This window comes from Lissotriton vulgaris, chromosome 1_1 (assembly GCF_964263255.1).
Source record: "Lissotriton vulgaris chromosome 1_1, aLisVul1.2, whole genome shotgun sequence".
Lineage (NCBI taxonomy): Eukaryota > Metazoa > Chordata > Amphibia > Caudata > Salamandridae > Lissotriton > Lissotriton vulgaris.
The window spans coordinates 2105772450-2105787418 of NC_141685.1; the positions used below are offsets into that span (position 1 = coordinate 2105772450).

Genomic DNA, 14969 nt, shown 5'->3' on the forward strand with positions numbered 1-14969 from the left:
AATGGTCCAAATGATGCCTACTTACTTGAAAGACACCACCGACGTCCCACGTCTATTGCCTGGCCTGGACTTTGATGCCACAACCGACCTTTTGGTCTCATTTGATGTAGAGGCCTTATATACCTCCATACCTCAGGATGAAACCCTTGAAGTCATCCATTCTTTGCTTGATACCAACGAGATAGACACCATCACTCCGGTTCATTTTATCATGGCCTGTGCTACTTTAGCTATGAAGAAAAATTTCTTCAAGTTCGAGGAAAACACATATTTACAGGTGTAAGGCACCAGCATGGGGAGCGTTTATGCTCCCAGCCTGGCAAACCTTTATGTACACTCTTTCGAGCAATGACACATCCTGACTGAGTCCAATCCATACTTCGACCAGATAAAAATCTGGAAACGATATATCGACGATATATTGGTAGTATGGCGAGGTTCCAGATCTAGTTGCCGGGATTTTCTTGGATGGTTGAACAGCAGAAATGCTTTTTTGCGTTTCACCATAGAGATTGGCGGAGACAGTTTGGCTTTCCTCGACCTTTTGATCAAGGCTACAACTAATGGATTGCAGTCAGAACTGTATAGGAAGCCTATGTCTAGAAATTCCCTCCTGATGTACGACAGCCATCATCCCAAGTCGTTACGGGATAACCTGCCCTTCGGGCAATTTTTACGGGTACAAAGAAACTGTTCTACTGGCCCAGCTTTTGAAACACACTCAGCCGCTCTCAAGACTCAGCTTGTTGAGAGGAAATATCCCCCCCCCCGTCTGGTGCGCCGTGCTATGAAACGGGCAAGTAACAACAATCGAGCAGCATTATTGGAACCTTCAACTCCAAAAGAACCTCTGAAAGGCTCACTTTTGTACATACTTTTGGTACATTATCCAACAACATTAAGAAAGCTGTGAAGAGACGTTGGTCCATTTTAAACTCAGGACCCCACTCTATCCAACAGCCGCTGTTTGCTTTTAAGAGAGGACCCAACCTGAGAGACAGAATGGTCCACACCAGACCACAAGAGGAAACACCCAGAGCAGTGGGCACCTTGTGGGACTTGCCTCCAGTATCCGGCCACCATCCATGTGGCACGTGTCAATCATGTGCACAGACATCTAAAACTACCTAAATAGATATTGGTACTTCCAGGCCCTGGAGACAAATGAGATTCACCAACTGCAACAGCGACAAATTGATTTATTTGATCACCTGCCCCTGCGGACTCAGATACGTGGGGATGACCACTCGTAAGATCAAGGTGAGGCTGTCTGAACACAGAAGTACCATCAACTGCAAACGGCAGGCTACTAGACTCACCACCCACTTCATTACCTTGAATCACTCACCCACTTCATTTAAATGGACGGTTCTAGAGAAACCGTTCATTCCATCACACGTTACGAATGTGGGAAATTTTATACTAGTAAAGGAACAGAAATGGGTTCTGAAACTTGGCACTGACCAGAGCGGGCTCAATGATGACATACCCTGGTCCTCGCTTTAAAGTTTCAACTTGACCAATGGTTTATCTTGATGACCAACAAGATACTGTTGATCAATGGGACTATTCCAGTTAACTACAAACCTAGTGGAGGGACATTTCACTCTGGACCCTCAGGACAGTGTCACCATGCAGGGATAACACATTCTGCACCCTTAACACAGTGTCACTCAATAGGGAAGGCAACCCACTAGGATGTTATGATCGTTTTGGATCTGACATACTAGGGCTGGTTTACCGCCATCCTTTACATCAATTAAGGGCCCCCCATCGCCCTGTGACCGAGTCGGACCCTTTTTGAGTATCATACATAATTATGGTAACGAGTGACCGGGGCTCTATTAGACAACACATCGTTTGTCTATTTAAACATAGCGCTCTACGCTTTACCGGTTTAATATGGTCTGCAGCGTTTTTTTGCCACGCACCTTGGATTACTTTCCAGGGTACTACAATTTCTACCAGGGTTCCTCCCAGTATCACGCTTTTGCGTGTTTACTACTGTTACTATGACTATGAGCGGCGTGAGCGCGATTGGTCGAATTCACCGAGTGCTCAACCAATCGGAGCACCCGTTGCACTACCAGCTTGTAAACACCCTATGACGAGGCTTGCCCGCGCACCACGTGACGGTCTCAGCCTATCCTGGGTAATGTAACTTAAACCCAAACCTAACAGACCGCCGGTACCTCCCCAGACGGCACAGATGCCGCGTTGGAGTACCGACGGAAAGGTAGGGTTCCTGGTGACATTCAATCTATTTAGCAGTAGCGCGAAGCTATCTTGGGCACACGGTTTTCGTTGCTTAGCTGGATATGCGGGATTCTGATCATTTTTACCCCACTTGTCCCTGTTACGCTACATTCCTATAGGTACCTTTGGGCACATCAGTTTGACAGGCTAAGGCAGCATACTGCGGAGAGCTGATATAATCACACCAATATCGCTCTACTTACCATGCTAGCCCGTTAGAGCGAGGAAGATCATGAGATCTTCACGCTTACTATCATTATACCATTATACTAAATACAATGAAGTATTTTCCAACATCTTTAACGGAGATCCTCAGCACCAATAATACCCATGTTGTGTGTTAACACGCCTATGGTGGACGACTCATTTTTTGAATTTATTCACCTTAACAGTGCGGTGCTTCACCTATGTCCTGAGACGCAGCCAGGTGGGGATAAGTTCCTGAAGAAAGCAAGGCTACTTGGCCACTATTCGCTGAAACATGTTGACCACGTTCCACTACTAGACAGTTTATAAATTTTCCCTGTCTTGGCTATTTTTAATATTGGTATTGGAAGCTGTATCCAATGAAAATTTTTTTGCTTCCTAAACCAATTTTACTCACTTTTTCTTTACCCCTTGGTATCACATTGTTCTCTGCACTGCACTTTTTACCCCGTCAGTTACATCACTTAGACACAATTAGACTCTTTCAACAGAAAGTGACCCCACCCTGCCTACAGGAAGGTCTGTGTACTATCTACTAGGCCCCTTCCTGATAGAGATCAGACCAGGTGCTGTGTTGGTCCTCAGAACCCCAAATGATGAAGGGCGGTTCCGAGTGGTGATTGATGGGTGTTAGAGACTAGACACTGATCTGGCTCTTGTTTATTTCACCAAGAAGATTTGTTGTATGGCTAGTGGTAATAACTCTCAACCGTTATCCAAACATTCCCTTGTAGAACTCTTGACCCTCTGGTACCCTTTTTTGTAGTGAGTGTTCGATAGGGCGTGTACTCAGAGCTGGTCATTAAATTAGCCCTAGGGTCCCCCATAATTGTATGTGTTGTAATAGCTGTTTAATTAATGGCATGTGCTATATTATTTGTGTGCAATATGTTTTGTCGTGTCTTTTCTGTGGCAAAAGCTTGTGGAGGATCCTTATGGCCTAAAAGAAGAAGGTTAATATAAATGCTGCTATTTGTGCTTTGGCCAGGTAACATAATTAACCCGGTTAATAATTAGAAGGGGGGCGGGTAACAGAATGGGTCTCAATTCTGTAATTATTGATGTCTTGTGTTTGTTTATATACTAGTTTCCGTGAGAGGCCTTTTGGGCCTGCAAAAAGATGGCGTTTTTGAAACCTGTCCAGAGAAGAGCCTTGCACACACAAGATGTGGAAAGTTTTACCACGTCGACAATTTTGTCAGAAATTACTGTTGAATAAGTCGTGCATAATGTGCTCATGGAGTTTGTCCAAGGACAGGAAGCGGCAGGATTGCCAAAGCAAGGAAGTTATGAATTGAAACTCGAATGAACTGATACATTTTCGAGGAAATGAAATGATACGAACAATAGGGCTAAAGAAGAGCCCGTTCTTGGTTTGAAAATGATGATGACATGAAATGGTCTGACATAAGTCAGCCAATGGGAACTCTGGATGGCAAAGAATATGAACCTTTTTGAGAAGATTAGCTAGTCAGAAAGGTATAAAATCTGGCTCTACAGGCAGGAGGGGGCTCTTGCTTCCCGATTCCAGATTGACGTGCTGATGGACTTTTGGCGCACCTAAGGACAGCAGTCTTTATTAAATATTCATTTAGGTGAAGAGAGTTTTAGACAGGGAAATAGAATTAGGGATGGAAACTTATATTTTGCTTTAATTCATGCTAATTGATTTACCTTTAAAATGTCAGACTAATAAGCCTTTCCTTGAATGATGCTTTCAAATTGCTAATACAATAATGATTTCTGAATAAAAATGCTCTTTCTTTGACTAAAATAAAGCTAATAAAATTAGATTTTTGAAATAACAAGCTGGTCTTGTTTATTCATGGTCTAGTTATCATTAGTTGATCCATTCACCTTTGTGACTTAATTAAATGTCATTTGATCAAAAACCATGGTAAGAAATGATAAACTGCAGATGTATATACTTTTGTAAATAGTTTATAAATAGAGTGTTTTAATTAGGTCACATGATTCAGTCGCTCAAAGTTGTCTCTTTAGTTTATGGGCCTTAGTAGTGATTCATGATTAATGGTGAGTATTGTGGAGATGAGTAGTGTTTTTGAGACAGTTTTTCATTAGGAGCGCAAGATCATTCACAATAATAAAAGCACTATTTAGTCGATGTAATGTGAGCTCTTCTTGGCGATGTTTAGCTCAACTGTCTCATATTTTTCAGCACAATTGTTTAACACTTTGAAAGTTGACAGCTTTGCCACCAAAACTCCGCCCACACCACCCCACACCACGCTCACCCGGACTACAAACACACATGACATAAGACATGCTATTACTCATGTGGAGGCAGTCAATGAGTTAACCTCAAAGTAGTTTATTATGTATTTACTCACTAACTTCTATATGCTGGCTTCAATACCCGGAAACTTCAGTTTAGGTTTATGTGTTACGGGAGGGTGATCTGTTGAGTACAGTCTCATAAAATCTTTCCATTTAAAAAGCTGTTCGACGGGGGCGAAGCAGTTTTACTGTAAACAGTGGCTGGAAGTCCGTCATAAACAGCTGAACAGATGGAGTACTGGAGTGCACTGGAATTGAGAGATCTATATATTTCAACCAAATCATATGCTGAAGAGGGTTGAAGAATTACTCCGAATGTAATGAAAGAAAATAAAAAGGAAGGGAGTGACAGTCGACTATGGAGGTATAGTGTGGATATGGAAGAGTTACTGTGACAGTACAGCGCCTCAGAGGTGTGCTCTAGTGAAGTAGAAGATAGAACTCCATCAAAGTTTTCTAGGGTACACAAACTTACCTATTTTGCAGCAGTAGCAAGGGTACGGCAAAAGTCACTTCAAGTCTGGCGCCTGCTTAATGCCAGCTGCGGTAGGAGCCTTTACTAAGCACAACTTTGGATCACAATGTATTAAAGGTCAGGCCTGGAGACCAGGTCTCCGAGGGGGGGGGATGGGCTGAAGTGAGGAAACAAACCCGAGTGGCCATTACAAGTGTGAATGACCCAAGGTTTTAAAGTTCTTCCTTTTCATGCTCCTGCGGCTGATGTCAGACTGAGAAGTGTTGTGACACCGCCACTGCGCCCCTTCTCCTCTACACTGTCCCTCTCCACAGACTTGTGCTGTTCTGCTTCTCACAGTGCCAACGAGCACAGATTTAGAATGCAGAGCATACTTTAAGTGAGACTTACCAGACCCCAGACGCCACTTTGCTGCTTGTGCTGTCTCTGCCACCCACAGTCAATTGGGAAAACGGCACTGATTTGTCACGCATGCGTACGATGTAAGACATCGGGTGCATGTGAAACAAAGAGTGCAATGGAGCCACCAATCAGAAAACAAACAAGCACTGAAAATGCAACATGACTCGTGTTTTACGCGAGCCCTGTTGCATTTTAGAGAAGGCACGAATGGGAGGGGGTGGTGGGTGGTTGTGGTAAAAAAAAAATTGGACTGCAGGAGGGAACGGTTAGAGGCAGGGGAATAAAACGTTTTTTACAGGAAAGGGGCTGACCGCCTCGGAAGAATAATAATGACGACATGGCCGTCAGGAGGAGGGACTGAGAAGCTAAAAACCAATCAGAATGCTCAATTTTTGATGGACGCCAATGAAACTTATAGATGGAAAGTGGGTCGGAGCTTCCCCCAGCTATAGAGTATACTGCATGCATCGCAAAGCGAGCAGCGCATTGCGCTGCAACGCTATAAGCAAGACCTAAAATTGGCAATTCCGTGGTGTGAGATGCATACAAAATTTACATGTGTATCAACTTAAATATAATCCGGAGTCCACCAGAGCAAACTGCTTTATACTGGGCTGGCAGAGTGCTTATTCTCAAAGAAAAGGAGGACTGACGTTAACAAATGAGCAGATCACACGACAGTCCGGTGCCGGGCTTTACTCATAATCATAGTTGCATTAGCAGTAAGAAGTATTTTTACTGCATTTAAGAAGTTATTACGATGGGAAGATTCGGAGAAATGTACTCTGATGACTCTCTTATGCTGCTCAGTAACCGGCTGACGATTGTACGCACCTCTTTACATAGATGTTGCTGTTTCATGTGACAAATTATACATATAGCGGTGCCATTATAAATGTATTTAATACACAACAAAGCATAATTGGCTACACATCTGTACTTTCATTAGCACCGCTGCATAACGCTAGATTAAGACCAGGACTAGTGCAATGATAGTCCCTGAACTATTTTCACCAAAAGGGAGAAGCGTGACTCAATGGTTAGAGCGGCAGACCCTGATGCAGAGGTCTGGCCCGGGACCAGGTTTCAATTCCCGCCACGGCGGGTCTTGGACACAATTTCCCCGGACCTGATAATTCTCGCCGGGGTGCCTAGTCTAATCATGGGTCCCACTCTGTGACACTGGCCAATAGCTTGCTTAATCTCCACAACGGCCCCAGCAGCGCTTGGATGCCTGGCTTCACCTTGGGGGTGCCCAGGAGTGGACATTTCACAGGAAAGCCAGGAAGGGTTCCACAGCGGTATGAATACCGCGCTACGAGACCTCAGGGTAGAAGGCGCTATATAAATACAAACACATTTACATTTACATCAAATGGGCATAACCTGAGATGCTCAACCCAACCCCTTGAAAAGAAACCCAGTGTTATTTAGGCTTATTTGCCCCCACACACACAAAAAGTGTACAGAAACCGAAAAGCTACACAACGTGGCACTTTGTTTGCATACATTACAAAATGCAAAATGTTAAGCATCCGAAAAATCGATGGATCCCAGGATTAATTTTCATATCTGTATAATTATTTTGCATATCATTTGTTAACCAACAAACATAAAACTTGGGAGAAAATACTTACTTGCTTTGCACGGATGAGGTCACTTGAGAAAACATGAGTAAACCGGACACCATTAAGAAACCTGCCCGCAGCGTCCGCCTGCCTGAATCCCATCTCAGACAGTGGTTCATCGATACCTTGACCTGAAAGAAATTGAAACACAGAAAGTGGTAGAAACTCTCTTAGGAACATTAAAATCATTCTAATAACACAGTGGAGACATTTTGTTCGATCTGGCATCAACTAACAGACTGCCCTAGAGGTGTTATGGTCTGACAGAAGTTTCACATATTTCATGAGGACTCGGAGTGCAACAGAAATTGGCTCAGAAAGCACTTTATGATCTAGAAAGATTGTTCCAGGGGTAATACATACTGGATAAAAACAGGTTAGTACATGGGTACTTTTCAGCCTGAACCTTGCTAATTAAATTGTTTGAATGGACAAGTATCGGGTAATGTTGAGATCAATGTCACCTATCAAGAGTCAGGTTGACAAATTATTTTTCAAATAAATAGTGAAAGCATAAAGGCTTGCGAGCTAAACATCCATAAAACATTCTCACCTGGAATAAAAAACAACAAACACAGACAATTCATCCAAGAAAGCCTCACAGGAAAAAGGGCTATAGCTAATAGCCATGGAGGATTACTGCGTCCAAAGTACCACAGACAAGCTCTGTGGTCCGCATCAGACTTAAAAAAATGTTTTTTAAAAATGTTTCAAATTCTTCCTCACTTTACAATTTATTATGAGAACCCATAAAACATTACTAGAAACAGAACAGGTGAAACAAAACAAGTGATCATCTGGTCCCTTGTCAAGTTACTTTACTAGAAGACTCATAATTAGTTGTCATTGCTCAGTTTAGTTGCCAAAGAGATGTCATTGTTTCATGCTGCAATAAGTCACTGATGATGCTTTGAAACTTTGACTACACCTAGCATGTCTCATACACGCTAGGTGACAAACAACTATAACATTCCATATGCTTATTAGAAAACATAATAAATTCACTTCATTAAAAGTGATGATTTTGAACGGTAAATGGACCTGGCATCCGGCCTCTCAAACAAGAGGAAGACTTGACCCCACTTAAAAGTCCATGAGTAATCTGTCAGTCTAATCTCGATTCCACCTTCACTGTTATACGTCCACAAATGATGTCCTGCGTCATGTTGCCATCCTCCAGCGCAACATGCCGAACTATGCTTAACAGCGGACATTTTGTTCCATTTGCAGGACTCTTCCGCATGGTTGCGGCATTGTGAGTAGGCCTTGTGCCCTGTTGTTCTGTTGATCCTTCGTGTACAACGCTGTATGATTGTCGAAATAGTGCCGACTATACTTGGTCAGCAATGTTCTTTATGGCTCACCGTTACAGATAGTCATATGTGATATAGTTATATCCTGTTCGTACTACTGCCTTCCATTCATCGCCCAGGTCATTGTTATTGTTATGGTTAATAAGTCGCTCTTTCCACCACCTAGGAAGTTTGAACTAGTTAGAAGTTTGCAAAATTGCAGGTACTAATGTCAACATTATCTTACATTAGCCTAAGGGAGCTAACAGCTACCACTTATGTATCCCTAATTTTCGCCTTGCACGGGACTGCCGTCGCACTCCCGATGTACGTATAGGGGGGGAGGGGAGGGAGGGACTGTGGGAGGGGGTGGGAGGAGGGGGGGTGCAGAAGGGGGAGAAAATGGAGCTACAAGAGTTCAAAGTGCCTTATATTTTTTTTATTCTATGTATTGTTTTGTTCCTATGTTTACCTTTTCCACACTTGTCAATTGCATTTCATTGCAGTCCATTGTACCTTCCTGCATAGGCCCTCACGCTGTCTGTAAGGAGCATCTGGGGAAGTCGCTAATGATCTCCCTTAAATCAGAGCGCATTCTCTCAACGATGCTTCTCAACCCAAATGGCTAAGACAAACTCTCTAGCTGACGATCTTACGATTGTCTCCCTCAATGTTAAGGGCCTCAACCACCCGGTAAAAAGGAGGAAAGTTCTTGAGTATATATCCAAATCTAAGGGGGACATAATTTTACTCCAAGAGACCAAACTGTCAGAGGATGATCTCCGCTTCTTGAACATCCACTGGGCATCACATATCCTATCCTCACCAGCATCTCACAAGAAGGGAGGGGTTATCACCATCCTAGCGAAAAAAGCCAACCTTACTCTAGTCTCACACTCCCATGACGATGCTGGCAGGCTATCCATCACTAACCTTCTCAGGGAAGACGACCCACTACATATACTAAATATTTACGGCCCAAATGCAGACGATCCGGAATTCTGGAATTCTGTCTGCCGCTCATTAGAACCTATCCCTTCAGATGACTTGCTGATAATGGGAGGCGACTTTAATCTCCCCCTTGACCCAATTCTCGACAGGCAATCCAAGTGTGCCTTCCACCCCTCCCGTTCACACGAGGCCCTCCTTCGTCTATGTGACAGATATCACCTGAAAGACTCATGGCGCCTACAACACCCGGACGGTAGGGATTACACATTTTATTCTGCTCCACACAACTCCTATTCCCGTATCGACTTTATATTGATCTCAAGCCCCTTCACGCATCTTATAGAAGAGACCGTTATAGCCCCCAAGTTAGTCTCGGACCACGCCTGTATCCACACCAAACTAGCTGGTTCTAGATCGATCCTACCCCCGAAGAGATGGCGCTTTAATGAGGAGACACTCTCAGACCCCACAAACAAATTAATAATATCGAACGCAATTGAGGAATACCTTTCCCTAAACGACAACCCCGAAACATCACCTAGCACCTTGTGGGATGCGCTGAAAGCCACAATACGCGGGGTCATCATCGCCATTAGGGCCAAAGCTAACAAGGCACTTAATAAGGAACTTGAGTCTCTGGAACACCAGATTGGCACTCTAGAAGCTCAACACAAATCCGACCCGCTTGACTCAGTTGTTTTAGACACGCTAACCAAGAAAAAATACGAATACAATACCATCACCAGTAAACGGGCGGGGGTTTGGATTAACCGCTTTAAGGCCCTGAAGCTATGCGAAGGCAACAAAGCCGGGAAACTGTTGGCCTCCTATCTTAAACACAAACAGAAATTGTCTACCATATCGTCCATTAAAACCTTATGCAACGTCACACACACTAAACAGTCAAACATCCTCAATACCTTCAAGGCATTCTATGAAGATCTGTATAAAAATGACAAGGTATTAGACGAATCCGCCTGCAAGGGCTACCTCAATTCACTCCGCCTTCCAGAACTTTCCGAAGCTGACAGTGCACAGCTGGGTTCACAAATCTCTAGTTCAGAATTCAAGGCAGCAATCAAATCCCTGAAGAATAATAAGGCCCCAGGCCCAGACGGCTTCACTGCACCCTTCTTTAAGGCCTTTGCAGACCAGATTGACCCTCCGCTACTTAAGCTTTATAACTCTACTGCAGCCTTTGGCGGTGTTTCCCCTTCAATGAGTGAGGCCACAATTATAGTATTACCCAAAGAGGGGAAGGACCCACTACTCACTAAAAATTACCGCCCAATATCCCTGATAAATTTAGATTGTAAGATATATGCTAAAATATTGGCGACCAGACTAAACACCATCATTCACAAATTAATTAGCCCCTCGCAGGTTGGCTTCCTAAAAAAACGGATGTCTAACGACAACACTAGATTATTGTGTCATATTATAGAAAAGGCAAAATCCACTTCTGTACCAATGGTGGCGATAACCTTAGATGCAGAAAAGGCCTTTGACAAGGTCTCGTGGTCTTTTCTACGCCAATGCATGCTCTCTTTCAACCTTGGCGGTCCATTTATCAAGATGGTGATGGCCCTCTACTCTTCCCCTTCTGCCAGGATAGCTATTAACGGCTCCCTCTCGGATCCCTTCCGTCTGTACCAGGGGACCAGACAGGGCTGCCCCCTATCACCAGCTCTCTTTCTTTTAGCCCTTGAACCACTCCTTACAGATATCAAAAATAACAGGGACATTGAGGGTATCTCCTTTGGGAACTCACGCATCAAATTAGCAGCATACGCGGACGACATCCTGATAGCGACCGAAAACCCTGCCAACTCCATTGCCGCACTAATGTCCTCAATAGATAAATACTCCTCCCTCTCCGGGTACAAACTAAACAGAGATAAGTCCGAAGTAAAACCTCTTAATATCCACACTTCGAGAGAAGTGCTGGGAAATTCGGGCCTGTTCTGGCAAACGGGAGTGATTAAATACCTGGGGATCGAATTCACTGATGAGCTTTTGAGTACCCTTAAACACAACGAGAACAAAACCCTAGACAAAATCAAAAGTCAGTTGGACGGATGGTCACCCCGCTTCATCACCTGGTGGGGCCGGGTTGAAACTATAAAAATGATGATATCCCCCCTGGTTAACTACCTGGTCACGATGCTCCCACTCCTCCTTTCCAATGTATTCCACTCCAAATTGGACAAAGTCATCTCGACATTCCTCTGGCAGGGCAAAAAAGCCAGAATCAGTTTGAAAAAACTTCGACTAGACAAGAAACTAGGAGGGGTCAATCTGGCAGACTACAAAACTTACCAGATCGCCTTTTTAGCGAAACAAGGGTCGCATTGGATATCCTCCCAACCTGACTACACCCCAGTGTGGCTTTCTGTGGAAAAGTCTATTCTTGAGGGTCTTAACCCCTGCGCCCTACTCACCGCTAAACTCCGTCCCAACCTAGGTCCGGGGCCGATCTTCAAAAATACTAAATTGGCTCTGCTAAAGGTCAGTAAATGCCTCCCGCATCAATTTCGTCTTTCCTCATGGGAATCTCTATGGCATAACCCCAAAATTGTATACAAAGGGAAGCCTCTAAACTACCCCACCTGGATAGACAGTGGTATCTTATTCCCACACCAACTCGTCGAGAACTCGCTTCCACTAACCTTCAAAGAAATTCAGGATAAGTTCCACCTCCATAATGTTGAATTCTATAACTTCTTACACATTAAAGTAGCACTAGCGAAGGCTAACCTGACGGCTGTCCCCCCCTCCCTCCCAGGTCTATTCACCTCACTTAACAAATTGGGGCACCAAGTCTCTAGATTGTACAAACTAATGCGGCCGCGATCGTCCACGCTAAATGCACCTCTCCAAAAGTACTGGGACTCATTCTCCTCCTCAGACACTATCTGGGCCAGCACTTGGGAATCCACCACCCGCCACAAAATTAGCCCTACACTCTCACAGACCAAGTTCTGGCTGCTTCATAAAGCCTTCTGGACTCCCAGGAGGTTGTTCCTTCACAAAATCAAACCCGACGACACATGTTGGAATTGTGCGAATGTGGGAGGAGATCTGGAACATCTAATCTTCAAATGCCCCTGTGTTACCTCCTATTGGGACAGGATCTTTGGTTTCATACACACAGTACTACATATCACCTTACCAAGGGAATTTTCAACGCTTGTTCTAGGTTTTGCCAAAGCCGTCACACTCAATGATGATGACAAAGCCCTACTGGACCTGCTGCTGACGGCTGGGGTCAAAATCATACTTAATAACTGGAAAAGCACGCACAAAGCTTCCTTTCCCCACTGGCTAAATTGGGTCTCCCACTTAAGAGGTGCAGATAACATATCCTTAACTTCCACCCCATGGAGGCCGCCGCTCAGGAAACTCTGGTCCGCACTAGATGACCACTTTGATGCATTCAAACCTCCATGAATCTGAACACATGGTACTCAGTGCGCTTTTCTGCATAGCTGTCACGTGCATCCTTCCATTGTATACAGTGTAGATCTACACAAATGCTTAGCTCATGTTGCCTCTGCTATCCAATGTTGGTGTTCTTTTCTCCTCAGGTCATGTCATGTGATAATGGTCATGCTAAACAAATCATCATGTTACTTTGGACGCAACTCGTCTACATCTGCTTATTAGACATTATGTGTGGACCCTTTGTTTTTTTTCTTTATGATTTCATTATAGTAATGTATGTAAGTTCACGAACTGGTCTTTTTGTACTGTGTATGTCTTGCAGCTCCAAATAAAAAACCTTTGAACACAAAAAAGAAATTTGTGAGAACATTCCCGATAATGACAGACAGCCTCATTAATATTAAGGACTAGCTAAAAGAGCATTTTGGACATGTAGTGACTGGAACCAGGCATTACACAATTCAGAGGTAAGGGCAAGGGCTTTAAAATCAGTTCGGAAGTCACATTCTAGAACAAATGGTTTCACTTTCTGTAGAAGAGAGCTGTACCAGACCATCTGCTTTTCTTGCAATGTATTCCTTGAGGTGAGGTTGCTGTCCAGAATCAATCCAAGTGGCTAGGCATTCATCGAAAGTTTGGGTCCAAAGCCATCAATGTTTAAGTCATTGAGGTTTTAACGTTTTGTTGTGCTTCACATAGACACTGACCATCCATATCTGAATGATATGGATGGTCAGTGTTTGAGGTGTTGGATGTCGGAGGCAGAGAAGACTTTCAAGTAGAGTTGTCAATCATCTTTATATTGGTAAAACTTGATCCAATTATCGGTGAGTAGAGCACCAAGTGGCTCCATGTAGAATTTGGAAATGAAGGGGGACAGTATGAAAACCTGGGAGACACTGCAGGTGATCAGGATTTTTTCGACCTGGAGGAGCCCATGTGAACAAACCGGTAATGATCCGAAAAGTAGGACTAGAGCAAGTAAGGAATGCCAATGGAGACTCCAGGGTGTGAATTTTGACTGCTAGCCTCTTCTCTGCTCCTTTTATCTCACCAGGCTGGGGTGGCTCGCACATGAAGCGTAAAGGGGGCGGCCTTATGGGTTGTGTGTACCCAGGACAAACTGTACAGTCACAAATCCTTCAGCCTTACTTAAATGGCGCAGGGCCCATGCATACTTTAGGCATGATGTTGCAGAGAAAGGTTATTTGGCTCAGTAGGTTTTGAATCAATAATCTGTGTTGGACACCGAGGAAGAAGGTTAAGGGCCTTCATTTGAGTTTGGCGGTTATCGTTTTGGCACGCCACTGTCATACCGACAGGAATACAGACCTCTCTTTTGAAGGCCAAATTAGGTTCTCTTTGAGATAGTATTCAAACAGAATAGCGAAAAAGACATCTAGGACCAGAAGTATCGAGTTTAAAATACCGGGATGCACAAATATCAAGCGAAAAAATATAGCTGGCAAGATTATCTATTTTAAGGTAAGTAATATTGACGTTACAAATATCTATGTTAATGTCGATGTTCAAAATATTAACGTTGTTAATATTGTTTACGAAAATATTGTTAATAGTTGTTTTTAATTTTTTGGTATTTCAGTATATATTTAAATTTTATAGGTTATAAATTGTTTGTAGAATGGTTGTAGTTTGTAAATTTTAGTTATTTTTACATTTGATGTAATAGTTTATTTGTATTTTTAGTGCCGTAGTGAGCTGTGAGGTTTATAGAGGGGTACAGGGTGGGATTATTTATAATGAATCAATAACTTTTACCTAATAATACATATTTAATTGACGATTATGTTAATTGTGTAACTTTTTTACATACACACATTTTTTGGGTGCAGGTTGTGGAGTTTGTAGGGATATAGGGTGGGAAGTAATTTAGTTAGAATTATTTATGTAATTATTAATCATGTAATTGATAATTATGTACATTGTGTAGTCAATTTTATTTCTTATTGATATTTTTGGTGTGGGTTGTGGTTTCTGGAGGGGTAAATGTTATGA

At 43.3% G+C, this 14969-nt stretch overlaps 1 protein-coding gene across 1 annotated transcript in view; it reads right to left on the minus strand.

Annotated features, from left to right (window-relative positions):
- Positions 1–14969, minus strand: part of TIGAR (TP53 induced glycolysis regulatory phosphatase) — a 329118-nt gene that overhangs the window by 191391 nt on the left and 122758 nt on the right. The window contains exon 3 of the mRNA XM_086921416.1: positions 7276–7397. Coding sequence (XP_086777542.1) covers positions 7276–7397 — 122 coding nt within the window. The remainder of the gene's footprint in view (positions 1–7275; positions 7398–14969) is intronic.